At 39.1% G+C, this 16,182-nt stretch overlaps 2 protein-coding genes across 2 annotated transcripts; one reads left to right on the forward strand and one right to left on the reverse strand.

The window, feature by feature from the left end:
* Positions 1-292: 292 nt before the first annotated feature.
* On the reverse strand, positions 293-2,078 carry LOC117564621 (protein disulfide-isomerase A6 homolog). The gene is made up of 2 exons (XM_034243477.2): positions 1,911-2,078; positions 293-1,826 (listed from the first exon to the last, which is right to left on the reverse strand). Exons 1-2 carry the CDS (start codon positions 1,930-1,932, stop codon positions 529-531), a joined length of 1,320 nt encoding a protein of 439 aa, XP_034099368.1. The 5' UTR covers positions 1,933-2,078; the 3' UTR covers positions 293-528.
* A 7,875-nt stretch (positions 2,079-9,953) lies between these two features.
* Positions 9,954-11,626, forward strand: LOC117564229 (juvenile hormone acid O-methyltransferase). The gene is made up of 2 exons (XM_034242921.2): positions 9,954-10,608; positions 11,196-11,626. Exons 1-2 carry the CDS (start codon positions 9,954-9,956, stop codon positions 11,441-11,443), a joined length of 903 nt encoding a protein of 300 aa, XP_034098812.1. The 3' UTR covers positions 11,444-11,626.
* The last annotated feature ends 4,556 nt before the right edge of the window (positions 11,627-16,182 follow it).

Raw genomic sequence — 16,182 nt, forward strand, 5'->3', positions numbered from 1 at the left:
GTGAGTAAGACTTGGCTATATATATATATTGGACTCTTCTCTTTTTTTCCACCTGTACTATGCTTAGATTGATTACTCAATCAGTCATCGCAAGCATTTTGTTGAAAAAATATTTCCCATGTTATAAATCGGGACTATATATTTAATCTTAAATACTATTCTCTCTATAATATTAAGCCAGTGTATATAAAACCATCATAGTTTTTCATTCTCCAGCACTTTGAGTGTGGCTTGATCAAATACTTGGTCATCACTAAAAAATTCTGCACAAAAAGATACATTGAAAGATATATTTTTAGTTAGTAGTAATTAGTTTATTTGCATGCTTTTTATTGATCGCAATTGGATAGTAGAAAAATGTGAATACTCAGTTCTCGTATTCGGAGTCGCAATCACACTCGCGACAATTTGGTGGAATATTCATTGAGCGGATCGTTTTTTGTTTTGTTTAGTGGAAAATGTAGCCTGAACACTGCAGTCTTTGTGGAATAAGTTTTGTCCGTTACAGCTCGGTTGAGCTCAACAGCTCTACAGCTCATCCTTGACATCATCGTCCATGTTGAAGTCACTCAGATCGATGTCCTCCTCGGTGGGCAGCTGTCCATCCTTGCCATCCCAGGCATCGACGCTGACAATCGCTGGCTTCTTGGCGCCACGCACTGGTGCCGTGTGTCCACGTCCATATGAGATGTCGCGCAGGAACTCATTGATGCCATCGGCGGAGAATGAACCCTTGAGCACCGAGAATTTCATCTTCTTAAAGTTGACCACAGCCATCGCGGGATAACCGAAACCGCCCACTTCCAACGATTCCTCCAATGCGGGCTGTTGACCACCTTCGGCCCAGGCCCAGCCCCATTGCTTCTGCTTGAACTTGTCGCCCAGCGAACGCAGTGTGTCGAGGAACTTGTTGCGGCACTTGGCATTGCAGTCGAGGATGTGCGGCAACACGGAGACCACACACAATGGCTTGCCCTCGCAGGCGCTGTCGAAGCTCGATTCGTCGGTGATCTCTAGCAGCTCTGGTGGCGGCACATTGGCCACATGCTTGTCGCTGGCCCAGCTAATGATGTCGGAGGCAGTGCGTCCGCCGTCGTATTCCTGTGCATCGCTAGCACGCTTTGAGCCGGCGGCGAAGAACTTGATGGTAGGATAACCACGCACATTATATTCAGCAGCCTTGCCCTGATGAGCTGTGGCATCGAGAGCACCCAGCTTGACCTTGCCCTTCAGCTCCTTGGCTGCCTTGGCCCATTCAGGTTCGAGGTTCTTGCAGTGACCGCACCATGGAGCAAAGAACTCCACCAACCAAATATCATCGGAGTTGAGCACCAGTTTGTCAAAGTTATCTTCGGTTAGTTCGATGACATCACCCTTTGAGCCAGACGAGCTTCCGCCTCCGCCTCCGCTTCCACCTCCAAATGCGGCGTTCACCTTCTTCTTGGCCTCGGCGAGAGCCGCCTCCGCAATTGCGCTGGCAGTGCGTTGTCCGTTGTAATCACTTGGGGATCGCTTGTTAGCGCCAAAGATTTTGATGGTGGGGAAGCCACGTACACCAAATTGGCCACCCAGCTCTTTGTGGTCATCGGCATTGACGGAACCCACTTTAATCACACCCTTTAGCGCCTTGGCCAGCTTCTTGTACTCGGGCACCAGAGACTGGCAGTGACCACACCACGGAGCAAAGAACTCCACAACCCAGATGGCATCGTCCTGTGTGACTAGGCGATCGAAATTTGTGGGCGTCAATTCAACGACGCCATCGCTGGATGAGTAAAATGCATTGACGCAGCTGACGGAAAACAGCGTCAGCATCAAGATGCTTGCTGCAAAATCGTGATTAGATGAATATCGACATGAAGATAATGTATCCATATAAAAGATGTGTATCTAAGTAGGTATTCACTTACATGCACTTGGAAATTGCATCATGGTGGCTTTGGTAAATCTCTCTCGATCTCTTTTGATGAAATGGCAACTATCTGCCGCACTTACGTGTCGGTTTAAAATGTGTATCAACAATGTGAGCCGTAAAGAATTTATATTGTGCGAAATGCCGACTTTACACGTCACTTCAATGTTGTCAGCTATCGATGCATCGATATTTTGAAACATCGATTATTTACGGTAAACATCAGTGACTTATCTTGTAGTCAAATATAAATTATTGATGTAGTAATAATTATATAATTATGTTTTATTGGAGAAATTAAATTTAAAAAGAAGACTTCTTTGTTGCTTTAAAAAAAAATCAAAATTATCAAGCATATCAAATTTGAAAATTAGCGTTAAATAACATTTAAAAAAGTGGTCACTCTAATATTCAAACTGGCCACTTTGTGGATTGCATTGTGTAATCTGTTTTTCACACATTCTGCTGGCTATATTGCTTTACGTTTTATACAATAAACAAGTTATCAAAAAATAGCTGATAACCTTATCAGCAAATTTTATATTATATTAACAATTAATTTAAGAAACACCTTCCACAACTGGACAGTAAAACAGTTACCACATTTGCTGAATGAAAACATCTTTTTACCGCGATCTGGCAGCCTTGGAAAGCATCCAAATATGGCGCGCATTTTCAATTACTGTTTTGCTGGTTCGGTTACAAGTTGATTTCAATCTTTTTTCCGGTAAGCAAGTAACTAATTTGATGTGTCCAGTAGCAGCTTTTATATAATTTACTCTCAGATTGCTTTATGCTGCGTCTGTCGCACCAATTAAGTGCCTAACAATTCAGCATCCTTTGCCACCACCACTACCTCCCTTTTCTCTCTGTCGTCCAGCAGCCCGTTGTCGTGTTGTGTTGTTGTCTGACATTGGTCTGCGTGGGCGTATGAGATAAAATATGTGGTCAATTTCACTTAATAGCGACTTAGTAATAGTGTTTGTAAGATTTATGTGACGTTAATATTGCGTGCGTCGTAGCCAACTTCTTCTACGTTATTGCCTGCGACTGTGATTCCATAGTCAGCGAGAGCGAAAGAGTGCGCATGTGAGAGTGAGAGCGAGAGAGATAGAGTACATTTTGCTACACTTTTTGCCCCTTTAGTCTTTAGTTTGGCTTCTTTGTGCGAAGGGTTAATTGTGAGTCGTTTGTTGTGTTTGCTGTTTGTTGCTTATTTTATGATTATTGAATTTTAATGCACATCGAATGGCCCACTGTCTTTTCGAATAAAGATTCAATGTCAAAAACTCATAAATTGCAAGACAATGATGGAGAAGTAACCCACCCCCCATTCCCCATACAAAAAAAAACCCTTTAGGCTGCTCAGCCAGCCACACAAATGTAATCTTTATGCCACATTTGCGTTGCACTTTCTTTTTGACTCTTTCTTGCCACTCGTAACATAAAAAACACGAAAGGTATATCTACAACTTTGCTAGACCGAATATTAAATGCCCTTATTAAGGCATACTGCTATGTATATTACAATAATTGAAAAAGTATACAAAAATATATATTCCTATAGGATATTAGAGTTTAGGTTTTGTAATTCTGTATTTTCTGCTAAATTAAAGCAACCAAAACAAGTTAAAATACACTCGACTGTTAAGATACCTACTTTCCATATTCAGGAAAACAAAATATACCAAATTATTATACTACAAAATACTAAAATACAAAGAAGGCTATATTTCATATATCAATTACATTCTAAATACATCTAAAAAATACTACAAATATACCAAATGCTATATTCGGTATATCGAAATACTTTTATGAAAATTAAATAAAGAAATTATACGAATCTATTACAAATTTAATTAAAATTGCTGCTAAACTGAGGGACACATTTGCATAAAATGAAAAACCGCTTAAAAAAAAATTGTTCCCCTTATGCAAGTTTAAATATTATAAAATGCGTATCTTTCTAAAGAAGGAATGGCGATTTGGTTAACTTGACTGATTCACTTAATTTTATTTTTATCAATACATATCTTTTATTTGACTATAATTTTGCCTTGACAACAGAACTTAATCTGCAGTATAGGCATTATTGTAATTAATTTTGTTTACATATATTCACATACATATTTATGAAGTCTGAATTTCCTTCAATTTCCACACCTCCTTCAAAGCGTTGCAAACTTCAACACAAAACTGTAATAACTTTTAGAAGGGTATAAAACCGAAAAACGCAAAATTTGTATATGGAACGACGAGTGGGAATCGGGAATCGGGCATCGAGAATTGAGAATCCGTTCCCCATAATCAACAAGCTCTCTTCAGCCAATACGACGTATGTATGCCCAGCGGAACAATCTTTTTATTGATACGCATTTGTTGTTGTTATTTTTTTACGGTATGGGGACGATGACGATGACGATGACTTCTACGACTTCAAGAGGGTGAAATGTATCGAGAGGGTGGCAGACCCAAGATTAACCCCTTACAGACGACTTGTCACAACACCTTTCAACCGGATACGAGAAGACCGGGATATGTGAATGTCACTGACATGATGCTGTCAATAGGCGGGTTACATTTTTTTTTCGTTGGTTCGTTCTTTATTTTTATCGCCAAATGCCATTTTGCGATGTGTCATATTTACTTTGCGGATTTGCCCATTATTCACTTGACGACGCATCGTTTCGAGTGCTTTTGCGGCTTAGTTTAAAGCTGACTTTCTTGACACGCTTCTAATATTTTTGCAATTTGATTATGCCCAGTTGAAGGATGAAGAAGAGTAGATCGTTACTTAATATTATTCATATTTTTTAAAGCTACATTCTATATATTTTTTTGTTCTCAGCTTCAGTATATAATTATTTATTTTTCTAATAACTTTTTGGGGTATTACAGGGTATCCATAAGTTGATACCCTGACTTATTGATGTCCTTTTGCAAATGTTGCGTTATCTATTTTTCTTTTTATATCATTGAGCTGTTTTTTATGGGATTTGCTTGGTATGTTGCTGCTGGTCTAAAGTGGAGAGGTTTCACTATCATCAATGTCTCTGGGGCCGGAACATAAGGCAGACGTGAGAATGGATTAGGAAACGCTTGTAGTTGCTGATAAGATTTTATTTCAGGACAGCAAACATTTTCATCGACTCGTCCTCTTATCTTCAAGTTTTATTGCAGACTGACCTTATGGAAAAAATCAAAATTGAATAGATTTTCTTGCTAGCAAAAGTGCCAGTTTACATTCCATTTATATGTATAAATATTCATCAAACAAAGCCGAAATGCAAAACGTGATCAAACATAATTTTAAGGAGAAAAAGGTGCATCGAGTAGTAAAAGCTGTGAGTGTGAGTGTGGGAGAAACTATCTTCGCCTTTCCAAAAAACTTGTAATTTTCTTATGAAATAAAGTGCAAATAAAGTGAATTTTATGCAAAATATGTTTAATAAACACAATCAAGTTTGTCAAGACACACATAAGGGTGACAAGAGCGACAGCAAATAACCGAAAAAGGACGCAATGGCATCAACGCCTGCAAGCTTTTTAATTGCCTTGGATAATGTGGTGTATACTTTTGGGCGCCGTCCCTCATATGAGTGTGAGTGTGTGTGTGTGTGCGGACTTGAGATGCCAGCGCAGATAATAAGATTGTAAACTAAGTATGAAACGACTCCAGTGGCGAAAGGAAGGATGAAGTGGTGTTTTGGCGGCTTGGGTTTATCGCATATTTCATTTGGGTAAGAGAATGTGTGTCGTGTCCACGCTACTTTCCTGTGGGACCTCGACGCCCACAGTGCTCGCTGCACAGTGGTACAAATGATCAGTAAATATTGTAAATTAATTCAAGAATAATCAGATATTTATTTAATGTTCTTGTTGACATTAGTTTCACATATTTACAAAGTTCTAATGTGTGTTAATTTTCATCACATCTTAATACTGCGACCCACTGTGCATTGTCTTGACTTTTGAGTGTTGTCTTTATAATGTCAATATTGTAATTTAGTTAAAGAATAATCAGAAATAATTTGATGTTCTTGCTAAGATTAGTTTCTCATATTTACAATGTTCTAACTTAAGTCTATTCCATCAGATTTTAATACTTCGTCCCACTGTGCATTGCCTTTAGTTTTGAGTGTTGTCTTTTTAATGTCATTTCAGCTACTTTACAACCAACAAGCTGTTCTTAGGCCAAAGGCAGCCCGAGTCTTGTGTGTCTACGACAATTTCTGAAAATGCCAACTCATTACAATTTGAATTGGGTAACTTTCTTGTCTTGAAGATCCTTTGCAAGGACTTCCACGATGTCATTTCAACGTAGATATGTATGAAGTTTATAGATTTCTATGTACTATGCATGTGTATGTATATGAAATTACCTTTGGCAGTCGCCTTCTTCTTTCTTGGGCTTTTTTCTGCTGACGTTAACTTGAAAATAATTTTATACTTTCAATTAAAGTTTTCAAATGGGGTTGTAGTTTGATACTCGACACTCCGACGAGACTTATGAGCTCAACCAGCCAGACAATAATTGCATTGAAATTGACTTTTAATAGCTGCTTCGACTGAAGAGAGAAAGGTGTAAAATGTCGTCGACACTGCGAAAGTGAATTTCTGAAGATATTCTTGTGATTTTTATCAAAGTTAATCAAGATATTGCTGTATTTCTCAAACAAACCACAAAAATTCATCACGGAATACGCAGTGTTGTCAATTTTAATTTACAACCAATGCCAAAGAGCTGCAAAGTTCCCATTCTCCATATTTTTTTTGCACCCGTGTCCAAAGAGGAGGGCTAAAAATAATTTGCAGCAAACAAAAAAGAATAAAAATTTGATTATTTTATAAAAATATTTTGTTATGTTAAAGAACATTTTCCAATTTTATCCACCTCTCTTTCTCTCTCTCACTTTCTCTCTGTTCATTGCATTCAGAGGGTTTCCACAGCGTTTTTCCTTTACTTCTTCGCTTTTGTTGGTGTTTCGTCGATATTAAATAAAAACAAAAAGCGACAAAAAATGGCAGCTTCGTTGTTCATTTTTTGTTTTTTTGCCTCTGCTTTTTATACCCTGTATATACCTGTGTGTGTGTCTGTGTGTGTGTGTGTGTGTGCGTGGCAAGTGGTGAGATAATTTTGTTGCTTTTTCCTTTTGTCATGTGGCACGCGGTAGGTCGACAATTTTTTTTTTCGCTTTTATTTTTTGTTGTTTTTTTTTTTGTTGCTGTTAAATATTTTCCATCGCAAAATCAGCTTAGGGGCTCGTTATCCTCCAACGTTTCATTTATGTAATTTTTAATTAATTTTTCAGCAGCAGCAGCAGCAGCAGCAGCAAATCGAAACAAAAGGAAAACAAATTAATATAAGAAAAATTGTGTAAGTATATGGAAACTGGAGATGGAGATGGAGACGTAGACGGAGTTGGAGCTGGAGAGACTGCCAGCAACATTCGCACGCTTTTGGCTATTTGTGGGTAACGTTCTTCGCCCATTTCCCATTTTCCCATTTCCAATTTCCCGCCTCGTACCCTTTCAACTTTAATGAGCAGCCAAAAAAGTTTCCTTCTCCCTCGGCCAAAGGGTTTTTTTTCACTATTTAATTATTTTTCGCCTTGTGAAGGCTTCTTAGACGTGTATATACTATATACACATATTAAAATAATATAAAAAGCATAAGCAAAAATGAAAAAAAATCCAACGACCACCAGCAAAGCGCACAAAGCGATAATTGATTCTGTTTTATTTTATTTTTTACTTTTTTTTGCGTGTTGTTTCCTCGCTTAAGCTTTTCGGAGGGGGGAAGCAACCCTTAGACGTTTGCCTGATACAGTTCTGCAGCATAAAAGTCTCTCCTTTTATGCTTAATTAAATATTCATCAAACACACAATGGAAAACTTTTAAATACTCATCAAGTTGTGGCTGCGTCTTAAGATACACACGAGCAGTTTTTGCCGTCTCTGATCCAATGTTTGTCTGGCTTTGCCCTTTTCGGTCTTCTCTCCTCTCCTCTCGCTTTGGCAACGTCCGCTTTAATCAATAACAACAAATCACCGTTTACTTTGGATTTTAAATCCTAAAACTTGCCCTACACTCATATGGCTGTGTGCAATTCCCTTATGGGACATTAAAATCTCGTTTACTTCTGGCTAACTAAAATACTGAGACCAAACCAAACCGGCAGCTGAACCCTTTTCTTGAATGTATTTTGTTTGCTCTGTCGATGAAAACAATGAATTTAATAAGCGCAACTACTTCCTGTAAGACAACTGTAGTTTTGTTTGCCAGTCTATTAGACTTTAAGAGTTGCGTGAACTTTTGTTTTAAAATTGATATTCTCGAAAATGAAGTTTAGCTTCAAATTGATATTGTCTCAAATTAGATTAGATTAGAGATTGCTCTCGAACCAAAAACTCTTTCTGCATTATATATTCCCCATTAAGCTGTGGCACATTAATTGATTTTTGTTCTTAACAGCTCGCTCTAATTGTGTTTTGGGCGAAAAGCCTTTAGGACAATGCGTAGCCTGCAAATGCAATTAACCAGCCATAACGCCCACACAAATTTGAAGCAAACGCTGCCTTTTTGATGTCACTTCGGCAAATCAAAACATAAAACACAGACGACATGCATGAGGACATCAAACGTTGTTCCTCTGTTGTGTCTCTGCTGTCTGTCATACGTGGAAATATTTGAAATATGATAAGCATATCACAAGTTATCTCTGAAGGGAAGGTTTGACAGCAATTACAGAAATGGAATGTTTTAATGAATTTATATTTCAATGTTGAGTGCCAAAAAGGGTCGAAAGGGAGAGAGATTGAATTAATTTCTTAATTTTTTTTGGGAAGATGACAACTAAAATAGAACTTTGTTAGTTTCACTATTTTTATCTTAAGGTAGGTCGTTGAACTGAATGCATTTCATTCCATTTCATTTTTTGGGGACTGATGACAGATCAATGCACTTTTGGTTAAAGCACTTCGTGGTGCTCTTGGGTCAAATATAAATATTTATTTTTATGCTGCCGAAAATCTTTACCATACACTGCACGAAATAAATTATAGAAAAAGTTGTATTTCATTTAGCATTTGAATAAGCTTGTTACGTAGGAAGGAAGTCTAAGCACAAATGACCTAGAACTTGAACTGTTTTGTGCGTTGATCGAGATAAGAAAAACCAGCGAGGTGGCAGCTATTGTTCATCTGAAGGTCGGCACTGCATATGTTTTTGCAAATTTGAATTATTCCAAGTATTTGCTGGCTTTGGAAATACTTGAAGTATATGAAAAACCCAGTATCACCACAATTAAAACATGTAAGCAAGCTATAGTTGAGTGTGCTCGACTGTGAGATACCTGCAGTATTATTCTTAAAATATACCAAATTAAATTACCATAAAAATACTAAAATATAAAAGCGGTTATAATTGGTATATTTATATAGAACTACATTCAAAATATAATATGAAGTACAGAATATAACAAATTTACCAATATACTAAAAATACGAAAATATATCAATTATATATTTGGTATATTGGTATGTTACTACATTCAAAATATACCATAGAGTAGAAGTTATACCAAACTGACAGCCAAAGTAAACAAGTAGGCGTATACCAAACAATGGGGTATTTAATATAAAATATACCAATGAGGTATTAATTGTAAAATATACCAAATTAATATACTAAAAATACGAAAATATACCAAAGGTTATACTTGGCATATTGATATGGTACTACATTCAAAATATACCATAGAGTAGAAAATATACCAAATTATTGGCCAAGGCAATTAAGACCCATAGTTGGTAGGCGTTTTTCCCATGGAAAAGAATTTCTACTTAAATTTAAAACAAAGTTGATCTGCGTGCAAACATAACAAGTGCATGCAACATTTGTCAGTGTAGCGCGAGCGAGAGTGAGTAATTTTGAAGATCACTGTCAGCCTTATAAATAAATCTACATACGCGTTATTGTTGCCCGCGTTCGCTATATAAGCTGGGCACTTTGTGCTCGACATTATCAGTGGCCACAATGAACCAGGCCTCACTCTATCAGCGCGCCAACCAAGTGCAGCGTCACGATGCCAAGCTCATCTTGGATGAGTATTCCTCTCGGCTCCAATGGCGCTCCGATGGCCAGGACTCGCTGCTGGACGTGGGCTCAGGTTCAGGCAACGTGCTGATGGACTTTGTGTATCCGCTGCTGCCCAAGAGCTATGAGCAGCTGGTGGGCACCGATATCTCCAGTAAGATGGTTGGCTATGCCAACAATTGCTATCGACGCTATGAACGCACGCAGTTCCAGGTGCTCGACATTGGCTGCGATCGTTTGCCGGAACAGTTGAAAGGACGTTTCGATCATGTCACATCCTTTTATTGCCTGCATTGGGTGCAGAATCTGCGCGTGGCTTTGAATAATATTTACGATCTGTTGCGCAACGAAGGAGGCGACTGTTTGCTCGTGTTTCTCGCCTCCAATCCCGTTTACGAGGTCTACAAAGTGTTGCACACAAACGCTAAGTGGGCTGCCTATATGCAGGATGTGGAACAGTTTATATCCCCGCTGCACACAAGTTCAAAGCCCGCGGAACAATTCAAGCAGCTACTGAACGAAGCTGGCTTCCACTACAAGAACGTTGAGGTACGCAGCGAGGTTTTCGTCTACGAGGGAGTGCGCACTTTGAAAGGTGAGTTATGAGACCATGTGGAGGACCTTAGTTAAGTCGGTATAAGGTATCTTCGTTTAGAGAAGCCGCTTGCAACATCCTCGGTGATAACATCCGAAGTCGGTATAACATTGGACATACACAGAGGAGATTCTCAAGTGTTTCCTTAACTCCTGACTTGTTCCATTTCCTGTTCGTAATGCCCAGCTTTACCTTATGGTTAGAGCGAATATTTCGAGCTACTTCTGCAGCCTTTCTACCCATAGAAGGCATAGGGTAGAAGGGCATTAAAATTTAGTGCCGGCAGGAAATTTATGTAACAGGTAGAAGGAGGCATATCTGAATATATATTCTTGATCAGCGTCAACAGCCGAAACAATCTAGCCAAGTCCGTCTGTCCATCTGTGTGTCTGTCCGTCTGTCCGTAGAAAACACTGGATCTCAGAGACTATAAGAGGTAGAGCTATAATTTTCTATTGTTTAACTGTATTTACTATGTTTCCATGCAGATCAAGTTTGCTTCAAATTTTTGCCACGCGCACTTCGAGTACACTCGACTGTAGCATTCTTTCTTATTTATTTATTGTATTTCCTTTCTCTATTTGTAGATAATGTCAAGGCAATTTGCCCTTTTCTGGAGCGCATGCCAGCTGACTTGCATGAAGAGTTCCTAGATGATTTCGTTGATGTTGTTGTCTCAATGAATCTAAAGCAACAAACAGACGGCGATCAGCAGCAACAACGCTTTGCATCGCCCTATAAACTGGTTGTGGCCTATGCTCGTAAGTCTTCCACTTTGTTGGGCAATGTGCTTAGTGAAATGTCGAGCACAAAGAGCCTAAAAGGTGTTAGCTAAGCTGGAGAAAACCTAATTTTATATAGTTAAATATATCATAGTAATAGAGCCTAATAATCGCAGACATGGTAAACAAATAGTTCCTAATTATCCAAGTGATGGCTTGCAAATGATTTCAAAGTAAAGAAATTCATATTTTTATATCATAGTAATTATAGAAACAATTTTAATAGTACCTAATAATCGCAGTTCCTAATTATCATGGCTTGCAAATGATTTGAAAGATAAAGAAATGCATATTTTTAACACTGTGTTGAAATCTGGCGTTTTGCTGCGATTGACAGTCTCTGGACCTGCGTTTGACAGAAATAATTATTGGGAAGAACTTTAGCCACACCAGAAAACCGAGAAGGAAATAACATAAGAGTGAGCCCTGAAAGTATGCAAAGGGTTGAAATCCTGTTACATTTCGGGATATTATATAATATTGGATTTAGCAGTTATAATTATGCCGACGTCGACGACGACGACGACGCTACCTGACGCTCAGCTCGACAACAATTTTAATTGTTTTTTGGGGCCAAAAATGTACATACGTCGGTCGCGTTCTTCTCTTCACGGAATTTTCGAATGAGTTATTAACGCGACGACGCGACGTTGAGCGTTGATCCACCAAATGCGCATCATGTCATTTATCATGGCTGGGAAGGCGTGAGTGGAGGCGAAAACCCAAAAAACAACATTCAGTTAAAGAGTGAGAGAGTTGCACAGCGCTTAGAGGAGATTTATTCAACCCTGGCATCAAGATGTTGACTGGGGTGGTGGATGTGAGAAGGAATCGTAGTTGTAGTAAATGTTTGTCTTAATCTTTGATTTTTGGCGTTGCGTTTCTCTGGCTGGCAAATGTAAACGACAGGAATTAATTTAGACAAATGATTTCTCAAGTGGAGAGTGCTTCAGTTTCAGTTTACAGTTGCCAGTTGCCAAAGATTTTCCAACGATTTGCCGGCTGTCAGTCAGTCAAGCCCCCCCACATCGCACTTGGGCGTGGCAAGCGATTGGCGTTGGGCGATGGGCGATGAGCTCCCCCGGAATCACACTCAAAAATTGTTTTCGCAAACACAAAATGTTCGTATTGAAATTTGATTTATTTGTTAATTTGTTTGTAATGAATTTTCCGTTTACTTCGCTGCGTGTGCAAATGCTCAGGCTGAAGAGCCTCAGGGATTTGCTAGAGAGCGAGCTAGAGAGTTGTGGAGTGAGAATAGCGCTTAGCTGGGAGTCCTTTAATTGCCCAACCAAACTCTGAGATTGAGATAGAGCTGGAGACGGGGACGGAGACGGATACTGTGCCTGGCATTTGGTTTTTCTTGCATCATTTGCTCGGCTAATTTCTTAGACTTGCAAGATGAATTGCTGTGTCTCCCCCCGGCAGAAAAACGACATTTTTGTGCTTTGATTTGGAAACAACAATTGAAAAGTTGATTTTCATTTAACCCCAAGAGCTCTTCATGCTTAAACTTGCTATTGATTAAATGCTCTCTATAGATATTTTTACAAAACATTTTTCAAATGAACAGACAGCGTATGATATTATTATTCTTTTTGCTGGAATTGCTGAGGCGTAGCCATAAGCAAACACAACACAACATTGGATGACGGATCCAACAATGTGGGTGCCACTGTGTGCATATCTGAGTACTGTATGTGAATGTGTTTGCATTTGAATTTTGGGGGCGTGTTCCTATGTCAAAGTACAAACAATTATACGAAGAACCAAGTTGTGATATAAGCAACGTTAACGTTAACGTTTCCTGACCAGGCGACGCCTTGGTCACTTTTCCGCCCACTTTTCCGGCTGTTTTGTTTTGTTTTGTGTGTGTTTGCCAGCCTGACGTTTGACGTTTTTTCTTGTTGACCTGCTGGTGTTTATTTTGACATTTTGATTGCGTTTCATATGCAAATGGCTATTGACCACAGACCGTCAAAGCCACAATCAAAAAGCCACAGCCCAGGTTTAGTCAGTTGTATCTATTAAACGGCCACAAAATGGTTGCGCAATCAAAGCCTCTCGCATGCTATTAATAAATTCGCATGATATTCTTAGCATGCACATTTTTTTTGGTTTTAATATTTACTAAAGTATCCTTTACACAACTTGCACTCGAAATAAGAATTTTAATAAATTATATTATAAAATGACAAAATGCTAGGCAGCGAGGGATGATAATTTTCAAGGGGTTTTTTCCTCATGAATTTTTCAACACATTTTGGCAAAAAAATGTGTGTTCGGGCACAGCTAATTATGCGCAACGTTCTCGTTCTCGTTCTCAACCCTCCCCCAAGGGGGAATAGCCAAGTTAATCCTTTTTTCGTTTTTGGCCACTTCATTACGTTTGCTCCGCTTGGTTTTGCTTTATTTTAATTTCATTTTCTGATTTAACTTTACACCTGCTTTCCCAAGGAAGCGCACTAAAAATGGGGGATGGGGGAGTAGAAAGTCGCAATGAAAACAATACCGACAAAGGACGAGGACGAGGACGAGGACGAGAACAAGGACTCTGCGATCACCACTGCACTTCAATTAAAAATCCCGAATACTAGCCGGAGCAGGCACTTAAGTGCTTTGCTACTCCTTTTTTCTGTGTGTTCGTTGGTGCTCAGGTGTGAGAATATTTCTTTAGCCTCGCAAATAATTTGAAACATTTTTGATGACGTCAACGAGGACCATTGAAGTAGAGATGTGAGATGGGACCAAAGGGACAAAGAGAGTGTAATACGAGTGCATAAAGTCGTCTTTTGCGGCACGAGAAGCATGCTGGGTCAACGGGTTACATTGGGTTTCGGCTATTTGCCCATTCTCATTGCTCATTCTTTGGCCCAAAACTCTCTGGGTAACACTTTGCAGCGAAAATCTTCGTGTAATCGGATAAGGTAATTGGAGGCTTTGTCTAGACATTAAGTGTACATAGTAAATTTGTTTTTCAAGTTGTGCTCAACTGAGGAACGGGGCATTTTGATGCTTGCGACAACTGTGCACAGTGGAAAGGGTTTGATTCAATTGATAAGCACATTAACTTTGATTTGTCATCGCAAATTTTACAACTAATGCATTTTTAACTAAATTATTTAGCAAAGAGCCAACTCTACATAACTAGCTTTTCTTGCAATCTGCGCTAATCACTTTAACAATATTTAAAAGCCACAGTGCCAGAATAACAACAACTAGTCCAGCAGTCACATGCATGTCTTCATCAAGAACCTTTTTGGGGCTATTGCAGCTGAAAAGTTTTGGCAACATATGTTATTGTGTGTGCCCGTATATGTGTGTGTGCGTGTGTGTGCGTGTGCAGGTGCAGAGACCCTTTTCGCTAGAGCAGCACAAGGACAACAACAACTGTGGCTTTTAATAAATCGATTTAAATTTCTGATCATATTTTCATCCCTAGAGAAATTTAATAGTTTTTTGCAATAACATTTTATGCGAACTTGCGCCCGTCCACTTGCTCGAGCGTCTGTCGAAAACTGTGCAGAGCACAGCCAACTAAAATAATAATAGCAACAAACTTGCTTCACCAGCATCGTTGGTACGAGTAGAAGTCCAAACAAAGAAATTGTAAAGTTTACGGGTCACACGGTGCATGCTCCCAGGACTCTTCACTGCCAACGAAGAGCAGCAACAGCAGCAGCATAGCGATGACTCCAATGACGTTGGAGCTCGTTGCTCTTCGGTCGTCGGTTGTCGGTCTATGCAGCTTCCTCTGCATGGCAATAAAATTGCTTTAGCCCATAAGTATGCTACAATTTTCGTAGCAGCAGCAACGGCAGCAAATAGTTTAACCACGCCCCTCAACCCACGGCAAGCTCGTATCATAATTAATGCAAAGCTAGCAAATGTATGCAACACCTGCGGTTTGTTTAAAACGACCACATAGTCCAGCTCTAAGTTTGTGCTGTGCTTATTGAAATTATTTGCCAAGTCGCTGACATTTTATGTTTATTTAATTGCAGCCTAAAAGCATGCAATACATTTTCTCAAAATTGACCTGCGGCATAAATCGACTGTGTCCGCCGTCTGGTTTTATGACCAGACTCTAATCACATTTCAATTTTATATCAATTTGGCATTCAATACGCTTCACTTTTCGATTTCAATGTCTTGCCGCTGGCAACGACAATTTTCTGTGGCATATTATTGTGGTCAACTGCACAAACTGCGCATATGGCTCGACATCAGTTGCTGATGACACCGTTTGTGCTGCTTTGTCTCATCAGCATGCGGTTGTGGTTAGCAGTCGTTTTTTGTTTTATTTCTGCAATTACCCAGTTAGTACTCTTATTGTGAATGTCAATTGTTTTTACGAGACACTTTGAAGCTGCAATCAGCTACTTAATTAATGGTTTCTCTCTCTCTCATCTGTATAGTTTGCAAATGAGTTTGCTTATTCTACAAAAGTTGACTTGTCAGCAAAAGCCCACACAGCATTGAGTTGTTAACTTCTACATGATAATTACATGTGAAACAGCTGACACATATACATATGTCTTATATCCTATGTGCGAGGGCACTTTGATAAGTCAGTTTTAATAGTAGCTTTGAAGCCCGTCAATCCTCTCAGCCTTAACATCTAAATGTGTGCAAACAAAAAACCGAGTTCTAAATGGGGTAGAATGATGACTTGGTTAAAAAATACTTCGATGAAATGGGGTGAAATTAAAGTTGCCATCCATGCAGGAATTTGGTTAATTAAAACGTAGTTCGCTTGGCAAGAAAAATACGAACTGAATTCATTGCGATT

This window comes from Drosophila albomicans, chromosome 2L (genome assembly GCF_009650485.2).
Source record: "Drosophila albomicans strain 15112-1751.03 chromosome 2L, ASM965048v2, whole genome shotgun sequence".
NCBI lineage: Eukaryota > Metazoa > Arthropoda > Insecta > Diptera > Drosophilidae > Drosophila > Drosophila albomicans.

What these genes read in the sequence shown, in the direction of transcription:
- LOC117564621 (XM_034243477.2), bottom strand. Translation starts at nt 1,932, where the DNA reads ATGATGCAATTTCCAAGTGCAT. An exon ending in GATGCAATTTCCAAGTGCAT is followed by an intron (nt 1,827 to 1,910) that starts GTAAGTGAATAC and finishes ACGATTTTGCAG; the next exon opens with CAAGCATCTTGATGCTGACG.
- LOC117564229 (XM_034242921.2), top strand. Translation starts at nt 9,954, where the DNA reads ATGAACCAGGCCTCACTCTATCAGCGCGCCAACCAAGTGCAGCGTCAC. An exon ending in GGGAGTGCGCACTTTGAAAG is followed by an intron (nt 10,609 to 11,195) that starts GTGAGTTATGAG and finishes CTCTATTTGTAG; the next exon opens with ATAATGTCAAGGCAATTTGC.